Source organism: Podarcis raffonei, chromosome 5 (assembly GCF_027172205.1).
Source record: "Podarcis raffonei isolate rPodRaf1 chromosome 5, rPodRaf1.pri, whole genome shotgun sequence".
Classification (NCBI taxonomy): domain Eukaryota; kingdom Metazoa; phylum Chordata; class Lepidosauria; order Squamata; family Lacertidae; genus Podarcis; species Podarcis raffonei.
In genome coordinates, this window is record NC_070606.1 from 74,085,333 (window position 1) to 74,104,057 (window position 18,725).

Below are 18,725 nucleotides of genomic sequence, written 5' to 3' on the forward strand. Positions count from 1 at the left end.
CAAACATTATCCAATTAAAAATTGTATATAGTCCAAATTACATAAACTACATAATGCTTGCTTCGATCAAGCCTTCCTTGTTCTATAATAATTGTGATGTTATGCAGATGTACTAATAATGACCTGCTAAGGCTGCAGTCGTTGCTATACTTACCTGGAAGTAAACCTCACTAACCTCAGTGATACTCAGTTCTGGGTAGATGTGCATAAAATTGCACTGTAAATGTTGTTTCACCTATTATTATTAATCACTTTCATGAATAACAGATGACACAGTCTATTAATCCAAGCCATGTTTCATCCTTTTTACATAATATGGATAACCATCTGGTTTTTCCCCTTGCAGATAGCTCCTCTGATTCAGAATTAAACTGTGATCACTGTGACTTTTCCTTCTCTTTTAGGAACCAATCCTTCATGATACTGTCATCTTGCAAAGGAAATTAGTGTCATAGAGATATTCATCTCCTAAACAATAAATAATAAGATAACTGGATGCCTAAAATAAATAATGGGTTGGAATCTGGAAGAGGCCTAAGAAACCAAAGCTCAGTTCAAACAAGATGAGAGTACTGTGGGAGGGTGATTCACCTATGGCGTTGGTGTTCAACTAATTCTGGATGGGGAAGCACTCCCTTTTAAGGATCAAGTTTATGGCTTCAGCATATTTCTAGATGCAGATCTGCGTATAGAGACTGAGCTATTGTCTACAGCATGAAGTATCTTTACCATCTTTGGAATGCTTGCCAACTTTGCACCATTCTGGAAGAAGGTGGTCTAGTCATAGTCACTCCTGCTTTGCTAACTAATTCAGACTTCACTATTGCATTGGGTGGTACAGGGGCTGTTCTTGAAAAGTGTTCAGAAACTTAACGGGCAAGACTTCTGACTGCAGCTTTATGTTGCAATTTCATGTCATCAATATTGAGAGTGTCTTTGGCTCCATTTGTTTCTATGGGCAATTCAAGGTGTTGGTTTTTACCTTTAAGACTGAACCACCAAGCTAAAGGCTTATGAACCCGCCCATTAAGATCAGAAAGTAAACTCGAACCCACTGTCAGGTGGGTGACTACGAAAGGGAGTTTTTCTGCTTTGTTATTCTCTCCCAAGAAAAGTTTTGCCTGATGCCATCAGATTTGTCATTTATTTTATTTTTAATTCATAAAATTCGTATGACTTATATACTGCTTGAATGTAAAGAAAAGCCTCACAGTAGTTTACAAAACCTAAACAATGGAACGACCATCCTTTCCCCCCATCTTTTAATATGGCTTTAATGTACCTTTATGATCAGTTTATTTATTCCCTGCCACCCTTTTGCTTTACACTGTATATTGTGCTTGTTTTTAAAAACTGTAAGTCACTTTGTGGATATTTTTAAAAGCTAGAATATGGGAATAGATGGAATACAGTATCAGCCTGTGAAGCACATGTGGAGAACCTTTGGCTCTCCAGATGCCGATGAACTATGAATCCTCTCAGTTCCAGCAAGCATGGACAATGGCTACAGCAAAGTCAAAAATTTAATATCTAGGCTAGGGTGGCATGCAGCCCCTGAGACCTTCGCTGGTGGCCCTTGGCAATATTTGATACCCCCGCAGCCCTCGCACCACCACCTTCTCAAACCTAATTCTCCAATCTCTCTTTCTCGTGGGAGCTGCTGATATTAGTCCACACAGAAAGGAAAAATGACACATGTATTAGCTCTCCGCTTTCTGATTCCCATCTCCTGTTCTTTCCTCATGTTCTTTTTGATTTTCAGATGTGATGTGACAGAGGAAATTAACCAAAATGATTTGTGATCAGCATTTCTACTTGTGTACAGCATACACAGGATCAGGCAGTAGGATCCCAGCATCACTACCAGCCCTCATGTTTTAAGTAGAGTAGAACTGCAAAGGTGTTCAAGGCTATGATAAGTGATTTATGTTAAGTGATCTTTATTTTGTACTCCTAGAGACAGATGGCTGCCACAATGGGACCAAATCCACCAAAATATGAAGTATACAAAAGCCCTTACCTCACTAGTTTTGTAGTGTAAAATATGAAAGCTTGAGATTGCCTTTAAAGACTGAATAGAGGGAATGAATTCTAGGAGTCATATAATAATACCAAAATTTGCTGATACAGCTCCAAATATGCCCCTGTTCTTCCGCTATACCCATCCCATTGAAATGGAATCTATTCTTGCTAATGTTATATTTCTACTGTGAGGCAGCAGCATCTAACAGTTATATATCCATCTGCACTCAGTGTTCTCAAAGCTTCTGCTTATATCCTCCTACTCCTATCCTGCTAAAAATATATCTTTCAAAAACATGTGGTGTGGTGTTTTTTCTTACACCATATTAACTTGGATTCATATGCTACACTTGCAGCTCACCCAAAACAGCCATTAGATTTATTAAAGCATCTTCCTGGACGATCTTCCTATGATCTTCCTATCATAGCCGATTGCAAGCCACTAGGAAGCCGAATTAAAAATCATATTGTCGTATATATTTTGGCTGGTTTTTCGCAACTACAGCTTGACACATAGGCTTATGCAGTGTAGGCTAGACCTGGTGGAAATCATAGTGAGACTGATTAGGCCTGCACATACCTGCCTGGGCAACTGCCTTCATGGTAGAATCTACTGACCTCTGAAGAACTGGATTTTCATTCTGGAGAGCTGGGTTTTCATTCATGGCTCTGTTTGTGTCTGGGTCAGGGTCAGGAACCTCAGGATTGAGGGCTGAAAGTGGCCCTCAGGACTCATCCCAATCCACACATCTGCATCCCTAGGTTTTGCAAACAAAAAGGGGAGAGAAGTCTTCTCTCAACCATTTGTCTGCACTGGCATCAGAATATTTTTTCAGTAAAAACAACCAGGTCTTACCAAAGCTAAAGATTAGCAGCATGAAATCTGATGAACTGGGCTCTATTTTATGCTACAATAAACCTATGAATTTTTCATTACTTTTCCTTGCAGAAACTAAATGACCACTCTTTGGCATATATTTTCTGTTTTGAGTTTCAGGAGCTGCCAGGAATTGGAAAACTTGCTTGGGACACAAATTATGCAGTTTACCCTCTGCTGTTTACCCTAAAAGTTATGGCTCTACTAGTCAGATTAACAGCAGACTGGAGCTCTGGAAAGCATCACACAAATGGATTTGAGGATCAAGTTTTGTAACCCAAACTGAATTGCAGTGTAACCCAGGGTAGTTAAACGTCCCAAAGCAAAGCCCATTTTTGTATTTGAAGCAGGCCATCCGTCATCTCTTGATCAATTTTTGTATGTGCCATTTCTTTAAATCCTTTTTCAAACTGACTGGGAAAAAGACCTCAGTAGCAAAGATCAATATATGGGGGGGGGGACACGTTGGAAGGGAGCTATCTCATGCACTCTGTCTCTAATACAGTGGTACCTCAGGTTACATACGCTTCAGGTTACAGACGCCGCTAACCCATAAATAATACCTCAGGTTAAGAACTTTGCTTCACGATGAGAACAGAAATCGTGCTCCGGTGGTACGGCAGCAGCAGGATGCCTCATTAGATAAAGTGGTGCTTCAGGTTAAGAACAGTTTCAGGTTAAGTACGGACCTCCGGAATGAATTACTTAACCCGAGGTACCACTGTATAAGCATTTAAACCTGCATCAATAGATCAGTTTGGGTTGGGTTTTTTTTATAATTAAAACAAACCCTGGCTAGGTCTAAAAGCACCTGTCAGCCAGGTAAAATTCAACTGGCTACCTTAGGGTCTGCTTTTGATTTGTTTACTTTTTGTATGCTGAGAGGAAACCTTGAACGGTAAGCGGCTGAAGCCTGGCGACAACATTTACTGCTGTGTGACCATGAACATATCCTAGGAAGCTGGAGTTTATAGAATCTTAAGAGTTGGAAGGGACCCCAAGGGTCATCTAGATTCTAGTCCAACCCCCTGCAATGCAGGAATCACAACTAAAGCATCCATGACAGATGGCCACCCAAACTGTGCTTCAAAACTTCCAAGGAAGGAGAGTCCACCACATCTCATGGGAGTCTGTTCCACGGCCTAACAGCTCATAAAGGTTTTTCCGAATGTTTAGGCGGAAACTCCTTTCTTGCACCTTGAAGCCGCTGGTTCGAGCCCTACCCTCCAGAGCAGGAGAAAACAAGCTTGCTCTCTCCTCCATGTGACAGCTCTTAAGATATCTGGGGATGGCTATCATATCTCTTCTCCGTCTCCTTTTTTCCAGGTTAAACATAACCAGCTCCTTCAAGCTGTTCCTCATAAGGAGGCTTACGCTTCTACGTATGGCCGGCAAACACAAAAACAAACACGAAAAGTGCACCAGGAGGGCACTCCCTAGAGCTGAACTGGGTTCTTGGCCACGATTATGGTGATGATGATTCCGACCGGCCCAGCCTTCCTCTTAGTCACGCCTAGCCGGGCGGGGCCGGCGACTGAGCAGCCAACACAACCTCCTGCCACACAGAAGGAACGCTCTCTCTCTCTTATTTTTTTTTACCTCAGAGAGGACGAGGCGGCGACAGGGCGCCTGCGCGCGCCCCCTTCCCCGCCCCTCTTCAGCCGCGCTAACCAATGGCAAGAGCGTGGGTGGGCGTGGCTGAGCTAATCGGGTCTCTTCCCCCCCCCGCCTGTTGTCACCGGGAAGGGGAGGGGGGAGAAGGAACAGCTTCATCAGTCAGCGCGCGCAGTTGGGCGAGCGGTAGTAGCGCGTGCGGGAGACGTTTGGCCTCTCCCATCCCACCCACCCCCTCCACCCACCCCCACCCCAATCCTCGGCCGCGCGCTGTGTGCAGAAGGCGCTCTGTCCTCCCCTCAGCCCGCTCCCGGCCATGGCCGCCGGCGAAGGGAGCGAAGAAGAGGTGCGAGTGCTGCAGACCCTCCGCGGGAAGATTTGTAAGTCGTCGCGGGAAGAGGGAGGGGAGGGGGGCGGTCGAAGGGAACCCCCCGTTTGTCTCTCTGTCCGTGTGGAAGGGCGGACACGGAAAAAGGCGAGATATTGGGACGGGGCGGCAAGGGGAAGGCAGAGCCGGAAGGAAGACGGCCTTTGCCTCGGGGCGGCCTCCCTGACTCACCCGCAGCCTCAGTCGTCCAGCCCCCGCTGTTGCCCGGGCTCCTTGGAGACGTTGCTGTGCCGCTTCCCTTACCTCAAGGGAGGGGAGGGCTGGCCTTCCTCCCTCCAGGCGGGGTGGGGAGGAGGAAGGTGGTCCCTGCATGGAGGTGCAGAGTCTCCTGTGGGATGCGCACACCTGTGGGCGGCCGTGATGAGGGAAAGAAAGAGAGAAGCTGAGGGTGGGTTGGGTTGGGGGGGGTGGCGGAAGCGAGAGACAAAAGCATACAGGCTGCTTCCAGAAGGGGGGCTCTGCTGGGTAGGCGGTGGGGCGTGGGCAGGGCGACGCTGTTATAGTAGCAAAAAACCCAAAAACTCAAACGGATAGAGCATCCGTGCAAAGGGGAATAGTGATAGTGTGAACTGGGCATCTTGCACTGCAGCGAGCGCAAGCCACTGTCTTCCACTCCTTGCGTTGGTTGGGCGAAACGACCTCAGCCCCCCTGGCCTCCTAAGTTACCTCACTTGACAGAGAGACACCCGCCTGCCCCGTGCACCCAATCCTGGTTTCCCGTGGGTCTCTATGAGTGTAAGGGTTTGCAAATGTCTGCTTGTTGGGATTGCATTTTATATTTTTAGGTGTGCATGCTACATATTTTAAGCTGCATGCCTTATTTATTGTTACTTATTAAATTTGTTAGTCGCGTTACCCCAAAGTGACTTGCAGCCTAAGGCGAGTTATGTGTGAAGAAGCCCTTGGAAATAAGTCTTCCTAGTTAATAGCTGCCATTTGGATGGTACTTCATAAGGCACGTATTTCATCTCAATATTTTGAAAGCTTTTATAATACGCAGGCCATGACAATATTAAGGACATAAACTGACATAAACTGAATTTTGTGTAAAGGAGGATGGTGTAGTATTCCCCCCCACACACCAATAGTAGTAGCAAACTGGCTTGTGGTGCCAAGACTAATAAAGCTTTCAGGGACTTAAGGCCAGTTTGTCAAAGGTAGCCCACAGAAGCTTATGCCATAGTAAATTTTTTGGTGCCACAAGACTTGATAGCCATTTTATTCTGTTGTAGGAAAAACTATTTTTTTTAAAAAAAATTAAGGATGTGGAAAGCAAGGACAGAATAAAGTTTATAGAGCGTATGATGCATAGAAAGCAATAATAGAAATTCATTCAGTAAGATACGGTCCCTGGGACAGATGGACCTGGCAGATAGAAGAATATTTGCAGTATAAGGGAATAGGATATGAAGTTATTGGAGCATTTAAAGGGTTGGTTTCTGAACAAGCAGGTTGCAGGTCCAAACATATTTGCTGGATGAAGTAGGGAAGAGAGCAGAAATAGCATCATGCTAGATAGTTACCTGGTATTTAATCAGGAATGTACTGTGGTCAACAATATCCTAAAGGGAGTTGAAACCTAGCCATGGTAATTGTGTGCTACGTGGGTGATGTGAAAGCGATCTACAGTTCCTGGCACATATTCTAGGGATCTGTTCTTCCTGTGTGTGTTTGCAAGGCCTTGTCATGCTGAAGTAGTACTACACACCTGAAGTCCCAAGTGTAGTTTTGATGGAAGTTTGGTGATGGCACCAGTGACACTTTGGTTCTCTAATCCATGTTATGATAGGGTAGAAATAGCAAGCATGAGAGATGCTTGTAAGTGTGTAAGCTAGTAGACTGGGCTGTACCTAGCAAAATACTTGGGGAAGTGCATTCCTTGCAGCTAGGGGAAGATGTAATAACTTCATGGGAAGGCCTGGCTTTAGCTGAAATGGAAAATATTTAGTTTTGAGAGCCATTAGACATTACTTGAAAAAAGTGACATCCTTAGAAGTTACACTCTGCATTCAATCTTTTAAAGGTATTTCATCTTGTCAGAAAAATGCAACACATGGGATTCTTGTGAAATGTGATGTAGGGGGAAGCTTGTACAGGATGTTTTGAAGTAGTCACTTAGAACTCTTTTGGATACCTTAATGGGATTGTGGGGTAATAGGATCCATGTTAGCCAGACCAAATGTGGCAAAGAAAATTTTAAACTTGAAGGCAGAAAACCTTCTGATAAATTATAAGGGGCAAGAAAATGATAATGTTATGGGGCTGACGTAGATTTTAGGGCAGCTAGGACAAACAGGATGTAGTGGTTTTCCGATGGTGGGAGGGATCGAAGTACATTCATGTAAGTCAAACGTAACCCACTTCCTTTCTCACGCCTTTATTCAGTCTTGTAGAGAATGACTTGCAAGCATGCTTAGCTTCCATTTTGATGCGGAACTAGATTTCATAATGTTTCAGTAGAACAGCATTGACGAGAGAAGCGTTCTTATGAGGTTAAATGTGCATATTCAGCATCAAATCAACTCTCAGATTAACGACCCATAATTTTTTGTAGAAAAAATATTTTCTGTGAAAACTTATATTTTGAAAGATTCCATGTGTTAAAAATAGCATATGCTACTTGATTTTGTTTTATGTTTTTTTAATAAAAACCCATTTATTAAACTAGTATATTATCACCCTTTGGAACAGTTGCCTTAGAAATTTTAAATTGATGAATCTAATTAAAGTTTAGTACATTTGCATCTTAAGAGACGTGGGTGGCGCTGTGGTCTAAACCACAGAGCCTAGGGCTTGCCAATCAGAAGGTTGGTGGTTCGAATCCCCACAATGGAGTGAGCTCCCATTGCTCGGTCCCTGCTCCTGTCAACCTAGCAGTTCGAAAGCACGTCAAAGTTCAAGTAGATAAATAGGAATCGCTTCAGCGGGAAGGTAAGCGGCGTTTCCGTGCGCTGCTCTGGTTCGCCAGAAGCGGCTTAGTCATGATGGCCACATGACCCGGAAGCTGTACACCGGCTCACTTGGCCAATAAAGCGAGATAAGCGCCGCAACCCCAGAGTCATCTGTGACTGGACCTAATGTTTAGGGGTCCCTTTACCTTTACCTTACATTTGCATCTTACTAAAATCTCTGCCATCTTTACAAATATTGAAGGAACTTATTTATAAATAAATAAATAAATATCCTTACCTGTCATTAAAGGGAACTGCCATCTTTTAATATTTCTTTCTCATTTCCTATTGCAGTAATGCAGCAGAAGCATAATAATCTAAAATAGATGGACCTTCACACACTTGATTAATCAGTTAAAGCTCTGGTTGACTGATTTATTGTTTGGCAATTGAAGCAAGGGGTAATAATTACATGAATGCTACAAAGCACATTTTAATGCCATTGTTGCATTTCATTCTGCATGCTTATTTTGATAAACAGATGGAAGCATTGCAGTTCATACTTGTGAAGTAGGTATTTGGAAATACGACACAGACATTTCAGGCATCTATAGTACATTGGTTTATCAAGGCATCTATAATGGGCAGCTGGCCACAAGCATACCTGACATCCTAGTGCCTTAAACTTACTTTTTAATTTTATCTTTTGTTACCTGATGTGGTTATATTTAGTATTTTATAAGTGCTTTTACTAATTGATCAAAGCACTTAACACATATTATCTGAATTCTTACAACATCTCTGTATAATACATCAGTTTTATCTGAAATTTGGGATGGAAATGGCTGAAGTTGAGAGAGATTAGTTTGTGTAATGTGCAATCTTATGAACACTTAAATTGAGAGTAAATCCTACTGATCTCAGTGGCAGTTGAATGCAGTGGCATATCCATAGGATGGGGCTGTGTGGCTAAGCTAAGATAGGAAGCCCCTGGCTGAAAATGTGTAGCTAACTTTATCTGCCAATACATTCTGTACTTTAACAGCTGTTTGCTATGACAAATTAGCTTTGACTTAAATGATTAAGCCTATTATTACCATCATTATTTGTTAATTTATATAACACATATATGCTAAAATGCCCACTTCACATACATACCCATCCTCTTTTAAGAGAAAACTAGCAGTGTTCCCCATGGGAATTTGTTTGACCATGGAAAGTACCGGTAGTATCTACAGCAATTAAAAGTGATAGTGATGTGTTTCAAAAATTTAACATAGAAAAGAAGGGCCTGATCCACATGATACACTTCATAACTAGGAAATGCAGGTACATACCTACATGTGTGCTTCTTTTCTCACCCCCTCACCCCAGAACACAACACTTGAGCGTTTATGCTGATCTTCGACTAGCAACTAGTGTGGAGGTGCAAAAAGGCTTTCTTGTGCTAATGAAGCAGTTTCCTCCAACTGCCAAAATGTCTTCTTCCAACTGCCAAATTGCTGTGTGTACTACAGGCAAGAGTAACTAGCACACTTGGCTGACCGCAATTTGGAACAGCAGAGGAAGCATGCCCAGCTGCATCAGCGTACAAGTGGAATATATTGCATATCAAGGGAGGCTTGCACACATGTAGGTTATGTGATCTCTAGGCCATGCTGATTTTCACACTTTGTATCCATAGCATATTGCATTTTAAATCTTGGACTGCCTCCTCTCCCTTACGTGTATTGATAGTATGTGCTATATAGTGTCTTGAGGGCTAGAGATAGCTTTGAACAGTTACAATTAATAATTTTATGTAAAATGATGGTTTTCATCCTCGTTCCTTCAGGGAGCTCTCTCTATGTTAGCTTGTTTTCCAAGGGATTCCAGTGCATTGCAGAGGAATTCAGGGCTTGTTTTATATTAGGAATGGGGACTACCTCTCCCCATATGAACCAATCTGGACACTGCAGTCATCATCTGAGGGCTTTACTTGAGTGCCTCCTCCATATGAGGAACAGAGGGTGGCAACACAAGAAGCCTTTTCTGCAATGGCTTCCTGCTTGTGGAATGCTTTCCTCAGGGAGATTTGCCTGGCACCTTTATTACTTACCTTGAGGCGGTGCCGGACAAAAACTTTGGCTGATCATCATTCTATGGCCTTTTAAATGTGTTTGTGGGAGGGAGGTTATTGATTTTTATGTCTTGTGCTTTCATTTTGTACTCTTATGTTGTGAATGCCCTGTGATCTTCAGATAAAGGGTGTTATACAGTACAAGTTTAATAAGTAAATAAAAAAGGAATAAAACCTGTGGCCCTTCAGATGTTCCTGGACTCTATTCAGCCCCAGCCAGCTTAGCCAATATTTAGGGATGATGGAAGCTCAGTTCACAGTATCTTGAGAGTCAGGTGTTTCCCATTCCTGCTCTAGAGGTTGCACCCAGTTTATGTAAGACAGTCATCAAATCTGTTAGGTTTCCCTGTTGCCCAACTTGAATTGAGAGTATGATCTCAAATACACTCAGTACTCTGTTGCAGCTGCACTTTGCAAAGGAAGTTTGTCCACCATTACTGGTTATTTCATTGAAAATGCTGGATAAACTAGGCTTTTCCAGTTTGAAAAACCAGTAATATAAAATGGTTTACTGTTCCATACTAATCCTTGAAATCACTTAGTAAATGGAAATCAGCAAACCTTTGTGTTTAGGACAATTCTATGTTAGTTCTAGGGCTTTAACAATGAAGGAGTAGTCACTTGGAAAAGCTGATTGCTTGGAACTGGTAGGAAATTTGCAGACAAAGGTCAGTGCCATAAAGTACTAACACATTGGTGTTGAGATTTCATAAGTGAACTTACCTAAATGTACTTCATTTTGCAAAATGCTGCTGTAGAAATAAGGCTCCAAAATGGGGTGAGGAGTATGGTCAGCAGAGGTCTCAACTTGAATAAATTAATAGGGGGGGGCTGCCCCACATAATCAATAATAAGACACACTATTTGAATGTTGATGCCCATCAACTTGGTGGGCGGCCACCTCAAATATTTTATTGGGGGGTTGATGGGACCTCAGGCCCCTAGGAGTTGGCTCCTATTATGGCCAGTGAATCAAATTTGGTGGGCCTCATTTTCCCCATCCCTGCTTTAAAATGTATGTTTGAGTTTGGACAGCTCTGTTGTTTAAACAGAATGATATCCTTAGAAGCACCATTAAGGGTAGTGATAGATGTAATTTATCTTTAAGGAAAATTGATATCCCTGACTGCTTTCAAAATGATACTTTGTTTTATTTTATAAGGAAATTAGAACATTCTCCGGGCAAACTGTCTTAAACTAACTAGACTAACTTTATTCTAAGTATTGTGTATTTTGCTTGGAGCAGGGAGGAAGTTACATTGTGTTAATATTTTGGTAGCAAGTACTATGATTTTCCAATGTGATAGTAACTCAAAAGTCTGGTTGTTTACTTGATATAGTTCAAACAATTTTTTTCCAGGGTAAACATAATAACTTTATAATGGACTACTAAATACAAAATTTGTTTGTTGAAAAAATACTATACTCTGTTTGTGTTATGACTTGCGGCCATATTGCTTTCAGTTGCAATCATTAACCAGCCATGTCAGGCTTAACCGGTTACCCAGATGGAATTCGAAGGAAAGTGCAAGTGTTGCAGGAAGTGATGTTAATAAAGCCTTCACTTTTAAGCCAGTAGTGACCCTGTTCTTATCAGGTGATGCTATTCTAGAGGAAGTGGCTTCTGCCTTTTAAATGACAAAGCCAAGGTCCTGGCTATGAAGAAATATTGTATTCAATTTCCGTTTTTAATACCCAAACTTCCTTTTCTTCTTTTGTGCTTCTTTTGGTCACTTAATTCAGACAAGGATACATTACAGAGTGTGTAATATTTTGTTGCTTTCCATTCTGAATTACAACTCCATACTTTGGCTATAGAAAACCTTATAATTATTTTCTCCATGTTTGTTCAAAACTAATTTAATCTTGTCACTAGGTCAAGCCAAAAACTTAGTGCCATACTCTGGACAAAACAAGATGAGAGACTGCTTTTGTACAATCAATTTGGATCAAGAAGAGGTTTTTCGCACTCAGGTAGTAGAGAAATGTTTAAGGTAAGAGTTTTATCACAATGGCAGGCTTAGCTAGGATGAGAATATATCTTTGATTAAAATGGAATATTAACCAGTTCCTTAATATGTAAAAAAAATCAGCTGGTCTGTAATCTTATTCCCCTCCCCCCATTGCTTGTCCATTTTGGCTTAGTTTCTGATTTTTTTTAATGTATGGGTTGCAGAAACAGCTTAATAAATTAAACATTAATAATGCTGTGAAAGACTGACTGTGTTCAGATGTAATGCTGAACCATGCCTTAGTGTTAGAAGAATGAGACCTGGTGCCCCTCAAGCTCACAAGCTCTCTCTTCTGCCATGGCTCCAAGGAGACAAAGTTTCTTTTTCTGTTTTGGATTGACTGTGGCTAGCAATGTTCCACACAAACTATGGCTAATCTTAATTACTGCTAGCTGAAACAGGCAAATAATGTATAGTTGGAAGTTGGTCTATTTCAATGAACTCCTCTGTGATCATACCGGAGAGTGGGGGAACACGCCAGTCCAAAGCTTTCTTCTAAGGCCTGTTTTATAATGTTACTTTGTTTAGTTTCTCATCTGAACAAGGACTTGGAACACTGCTCCAAACTGGACTAAACTTGCAAAACTTTTACGTTCTTTAGCAATATGGGAAAAAATATGAATAACAATAGTCAGGGCTAATTGTGATAACCTGTGGTGTTTACATGATAACTTCTTGAAATGACCCCATGGATAATTGTAACTAGACAACTTAGTAGTATGTGTTACTCCTGCATGCACATTTTTTTCATGTGGAAGGTTTTATGAATTAATTCATTCTAGTGTTACCACCTTCATGCATGGAAGGGTTTATCTTCAGAAAATTATGTGAACAGCACGGACATTGATTTTGACAATCTTCTCCTACTTTTCTTGTAATTCCTTCTGTGAACTGGAGATATATTGAATATATTTTGTGTAGGCTCTCTAAATATAAAACCTGATACAAAAGATAAAATTTGAGCTAAAATACATATGTATATCCCTATATATGTTGTGCTATACCCATTGCAAAATGGTTACCGTTCAGTTTCTGAGCTCAGTTCAACATGCTGGTTTTCTCTAAAAGCCCTTCATTGATTATGACTGGGGTACTAGAAGAGTTATCTAGCTATATGTGTGTACCTGTCTTAAGAACTTCAATTGATCTTCCTGAACCAAACCAACTCCCAGAGGGATGGGAATCCCAGGAGTGGTGCCCCATTAATGGAATGTTCTCAGAGAGGTCCGCCTGGCACACCTACTTAATTGTCCTTCCAGTGCTAACTTTTTCTACACATCTGTTTGGCAGAAGCCACTTCCAGAGAGAGGGCTTACAAGCAAACATTGCACACAGGAGGCAGAGGGTATAAAGAGGAGCTACTGAATTTACTGTATTTTTCGCCCTATAGGATGCACTTTTTCCCCTCCAAAAATGAAGTGGAAATGTGTGTGCGTCCTATGGGGCGAGTGCAGGCTTTCGCTGAAGCCTGGAGAGCGAGAGGCGTCGGTGCGCACCGACCCCTCTCACTCTCCAGGCTTCAGGAAGCTATCTGCAAGCCTTGCGCGCCCGGCGGGAGGTCCCGCCAGGCGCGCCAGGCTTGCGGCCGGGAGCCTGCAGCACGGGGCGCGCTGCGGAGCACGCCCCGTGCTTCGGGCAGATGTCCACAAGACTTGCGCGCCCGGTGGGAGGTCCCGCTGGGCTCGAAAGGCTTGCAGGCGGCAGCCTGTTCTGGGGTCAGGGGAAGCTCGGGCTTCCCCCGCCCCAACCCTGCGGCTGGTGGGGGGAATTTTTTTTTTATTTCCCCCCCCAAAAAAACTAGGTGCGTCCTATGGGCCAGTGCGCCTCATAGGACGAAAAATACGGTAACTTTCTTGTCCTCCAGTCAGGCTCCAATCACAATGAAATTTAGCATGACTAAGTGACAAAATAATTACATTATCTTTTGGTTTTATTTCTTGAGTAAAAACAACAATGAAACACTTACTGATCTGAAAACAAGATAGCTTAGTATCTTTTTCTACTTCTAGAACAGGTTTGTTTGTTTTTTTGCAAGCGTGCGATCATTATTCTTTGGGCATCAAATAGCAATTTATTTGTGTAGAAAAAAGAAAATTTATTAATCTTTTTAAAGGTGTTAAGAATTCTGATGTAAGTATCTAAGTGGTGATGTGTGTTAAAGATTTAGGCTTGGACCTAAATTTTTGCTCTGTGGAAGGAGAATTGCACTCACATAAATGGTCCTTTATTCAAAAACCTAGAATCAGAGTTTTATTAAACTTAGACACTGTTCTTATATGAGGCTTGTGGTGGTTCTCCAAGGGACTGGCCAGGACAACTTCTGTTTAGTTTCAGCATTATTGTACACTCTGGGCCCTGAAGCCAAAGTTAAAGCAGAACTTACTCTTACATTTTGAATGCATTGGCCGTAAACTTGTAAGGAAACAATTTTTTTTAAAAATGATCCACAAACTGAATAAGGTAAACAAGAAAATTCCATCAGATAATGTGGCTGGTGTGAATATAAATAATAGTAAACAAAGCCTTTTGATTTCTTCGGTTTACATAAAATGCTAGTACCTATTGACTTCCTAAAAACATTTCACCATTTATTTATTTATCCAATCATTTATTTACTTGAAAATTTTTATCTTCCGCTTCCATTGCATTCTGATTGCTCAGAGAGACTTGACAACAAACCAAAATAAATCAGTGCTGTAGACTCTCATCCAAGCACTATTACCATATTATTTTGGCCACTTCTGCCCAGTGTTTCCAGGGGTTTTTTTATCAGCTCCTGAAAACATACGTGTTTAGGCGAGCCTACTTATTATTATTATTATTATTATTATTATTATTATTATTATTTATTAGTAGCATGTATTAAGTTTGTATGCCGCCCTTAATTCGTAGATCTCAGGGCAATTCACAACATAAAAATACAAGATAAAAAACCACACAAAATCTGTAATAAAAACAAAAGCAAACCAATAATCCCCTTCCCTTGTGTAAACTTGTCATATATTTTAATATCTAATTGTATTTTATTGTGTGAGTTGTTTGTGTGGGTATATAAACATGACTCTTGAAAATGTTTTGTACTGTTTAGCATTTTGGGAGAAATAACTACCGTATTGGCCTGAATATAAGCCTCACTTTTCTGACCATGAAAAGTTAAAGTGCGGCTTATATTCGTGACCTTACAGTATGCAGCCAGGAGTGTGGGGCAAACAGTACCAGGAGTGCAGCAGAGCGGTGCCCGTCCTGCACATAGTCCCCCATCCTTTCCCCCAAGGCCGGGAAGCGAAAGAGAGAGGAAGCAGAAAGGTTGCCGGCAGTGCATCATGGCTCCCCCCACCAAGTATGCAGCCAGGAGCAGTGAGGAATGGAGCGGCTTATATTCAGGAATTTTTTCTTTTTTTCTCTCCCCCCCCCCCAAGTTTTAAAGGTGCGGCTTATATTCGGGCACGGCTTATATTCGGGCCAATACGGTAATTCCTTGCAAGAGGCTTACATTCAAGAGGAGAATCCAGTTATAAAAGTTACATAAAATAGGATTCTACAGCAAGTTACAATGGTGGTGAAACATTGTAAAATATTCAGTTAATTTGCTAAGAACCTGTTTGATTTCTTTCCCCAGCCCATTTTTTGGAGAAGAGTTCTACTTTGAAATACCAAGGACATTCCAGTGTTTATCATTTTATATTTATGAGAAAAGTGTTTTACAGAGGGATCTGCGTATAGGTAAGTATAGAATCATAGAATTGTTGGGTTGAATGGGACCACAAGGGTCATCTACGCCCCTGCAGTGCAGAAATCCTTTGCCCAACATGGGGCTTAAACCCACGATACTGAGATTAAGCATCTCATATTCTGCTGACTAAGCTATGAATTGAAGTTAGGATGGTAGCCACCTAAGTCATAATCTGTGTAGACCCACTGAAATTGGTTTGTCATGTCAACTCATTTCAGTGGGTCAACTTAGAGTTTGATATGCCTCTTAATCTTCAGTGGTGGGTTTGTTTTATTAAAGGTAAAACTGTAGACAGGTATCTTATTATTTTCAAATGTATGTGTTTATTTTTATGGATTGTATCCAACGATGGCATTAGGCAAACATGTTCACATAAAGTAGGGCATCCAGTTTTCACTGATCCTCCTACCTAATGCAATCTGCTGCATCATATCTTTTATTCTGGAGGACCCCTCCAACCCTTGGGAGAAGCTGTACATTGGATAAGAGAATTAGTGAAAATCAGGGGTCGAGCTTTGCACAAGTGGAAGTTCTTACACTTGCCTTATGCCACCATTAATTGTAATTCAACACTTTACAGTGGAACCTCGGTTGTCGAACGTAATCCATTACAGAAGACCATTCGACTTCTGAGGCATGTTTGAAAATGGAAGCCGAGATGTTCGAAAACTGTTCCACTTATTACATAGTGTCTCTGGTAGTTTTCTCTCTAAATGATTGAGCAGACCAACGCTCACCCAGTAGCCATCAATCTTGCCACAACATGTGTTCCCAGTTGACCTACAGGCCCCACAGGGAGGCACTTTATTTTAAAACGTTTTTCATTTAGTTTCAAACAGTGCCAATAAATACTCCCACCCCCAACACCTGCTGCTACTGGACATCTTTGCTTAGGACACACTGTATGATGATTATTTTAAAATCTTCTCTAGAGCTATGTTAGATGCTAAAATTAAAAATAGCATTTCTACCCAACACTAAATAACATGTACTGTCAAATAGGTAATTTTATTTTCCTCCTCTTAGGCAAAGTAGCTATCAAAAAAGAAGATTTGAGCAAATACTCTGGCAAGGAAACATGGTTTATGCTTCAACCTGTTGATTCTAATTCAGAGGTTCAGGTAAAATTGAATAGATGTAAAAGTTAATGTTGTATTGTATCAATGAAAGTCTTTCTTCTCCACCCCCATGTTTATTTGTAATTTTACTTAAGATTCCCCATGCCGCATGAAATGAATGCAGTTTTTGTGCTGCATTGTTCCTAGTCCATCTGAAAAAGGGCCTGTCTGCAATGTGTCCACAAAAATCAGTCTTAAAAACTAGCATGGGACAATTGAAAACTGGACATGTATATCTTTAATTTCTTGTGTGCCAGTTCAAAATATTTCAGTTTAGATTTCATGTTCCTTCTCTTAGGGCACTTCAAAAGTTCTGAATGTGAATTAAATATATTTTACAAAAATAGCCTATAACATTTTTCAAACTACAGCAAATGTATGTATAGTTTAAAAATGCTCCATATTGTAAGACATTCTGAATCTCTTCTGTGATTACAGAGGGAAGAGGGAAGTTATATAGGAAGCCTGTGTGTGCCTCCTATTCCCTGGAATGGTGTGATTCACTAACAGTAGGCACCAAAGTTGAGTGGGGGTAATAGGGCTCGACTATGTCCTGTGTGGATCCCTCAGTTACACTTTGTCTTGCTGCAAATCATTTCTATTTTTCTGTACTCCTCCCAGAGAAAGCTACAGTACTTTACAGTCAGCGGGAGGGGTGAAGATGTGAAGGCTCAGGGAAAAAATGATTTTTGGGGGGGGGATCACTGTTTCTGATATTTTTCTTTTCATGGACCTTCACATCTTGGGGGTGGGCACACATTTCAATCCCTTTTCATAGTATAGTTGAAAAAGAAAATTCTAACTTATCAATGATGAAACAGTTTATAATTCTCTTTTGCAAGTGTTGATTGTTTTCCTGTGCATGGTAATGTATCTGTGTATATTTCTTTCTCTTTATCTGTGGTATATTGGAGGTGCTCTAATTCCAACTTAATTGTTTTAGAAATAGCATATACAGCTCTTATGAAATAAGACAGCTGCTTCTTGATTAAACAGCAGTTTTAGTTGTCCTGAAAATAGTTTAGGTATATGTGAATCATGCAGTAATGTGTATGATAACAATGGCAAATGTACAGCTGAATGTTGGAATTTCCAAGTAAATATTTTGGGCTTGGTTACAGGCAAAGCAAACTACATGGCATTGTGACATAGGTGTCATGCTGGAGGAAATGTCCCTGCTAGATTAACCTCTAATAATAGACATTGCTCACCATTCCTGAGACATGCTGGGGTTTGCCTCAGTATATATGTGCATTGCAATATCTAAAGCAAAATTTTGGTGATAATTAGATTGATAGAGGAGTCATGGAGGTTTGTTTGGAAAAATGGTATAGTAACTGTATACAATATGAATCTGGGATAGTACTGACACTAATCCAGAAAATGTATTCATTGTTTTGTTTTTTCTGGACCTTCACCATACATGTTTATTCTTTCCCCTGAACTTTTCTTTTTAAAAAGAGTAGAAATTTGCTTGCACCAAATCATTTAATTATGCAGTGGCCCCACGGAATACATGTTGTCTGGCGTATTACTCCTGTGTCAGTACAACTGTGTAAACATGGGCAGTGAAGCAGCTATATATTTTTTAAGCTTGAGTATCAACCCAGTTTGGTAGAAAAAGTGTGACCCACCAAGCTAGGCCTTTACAAGGCATGTTGACTTGACAAAGTTAAGCATGTGCTTAATTTTGACTGGATTGTGTGTCATTTTATTGCCAGGAAGATTCCCCTATGTATTATGCTTGTCATTCATTGTGTTTTGCTTTCAGGGGAACTGCTTCAGACAACTGTCACTTGATAGCCTTCACAGGTTGAATACCTAAGCACTTTAGAAAGAATCTTTAGTACACTAATAGCAGTTAATTATAGAGGTGCTCAGTGTCTGAGTCCGGAAGTGTTCTGTCAGTGACTTTTTTATTGCTTCCAAAATAACAAGCCTACCTTGTTTA

General features: G+C 41.0%; 1 protein-coding gene across 3 annotated transcripts in view; it reads left to right on the forward strand.

Moving 5' to 3' along the window:
• Positions 1-4,637: 4,637 nt before the first annotated feature.
• RASA2 (RAS p21 protein activator 2) overlaps positions 4,638-18,725 on the forward strand; it is a 44,342-nt gene continuing 30,254 nt past the window's right edge. For 2 of the 3 annotated variants that reach the window (XM_053390147.1, XM_053390148.1), the window contains exons 1-4: positions 4,639-4,893; positions 11,788-11,905; positions 15,543-15,646; positions 16,683-16,777. In XM_053390147.1, coding sequence (XP_053246122.1) covers positions 4,830-4,893; positions 11,788-11,905; positions 15,543-15,646; positions 16,683-16,777 — 381 coding nt within the window. In that variant the 5' untranslated portion in view covers positions 4,639-4,829. Of the gene's footprint in view, positions 4,894-11,787; positions 11,906-15,542; positions 15,647-16,682; positions 16,778-18,725 lie in introns of all 3 variants that reach the window. The other variant, XM_053390149.1, reaches the window with a different exon arrangement.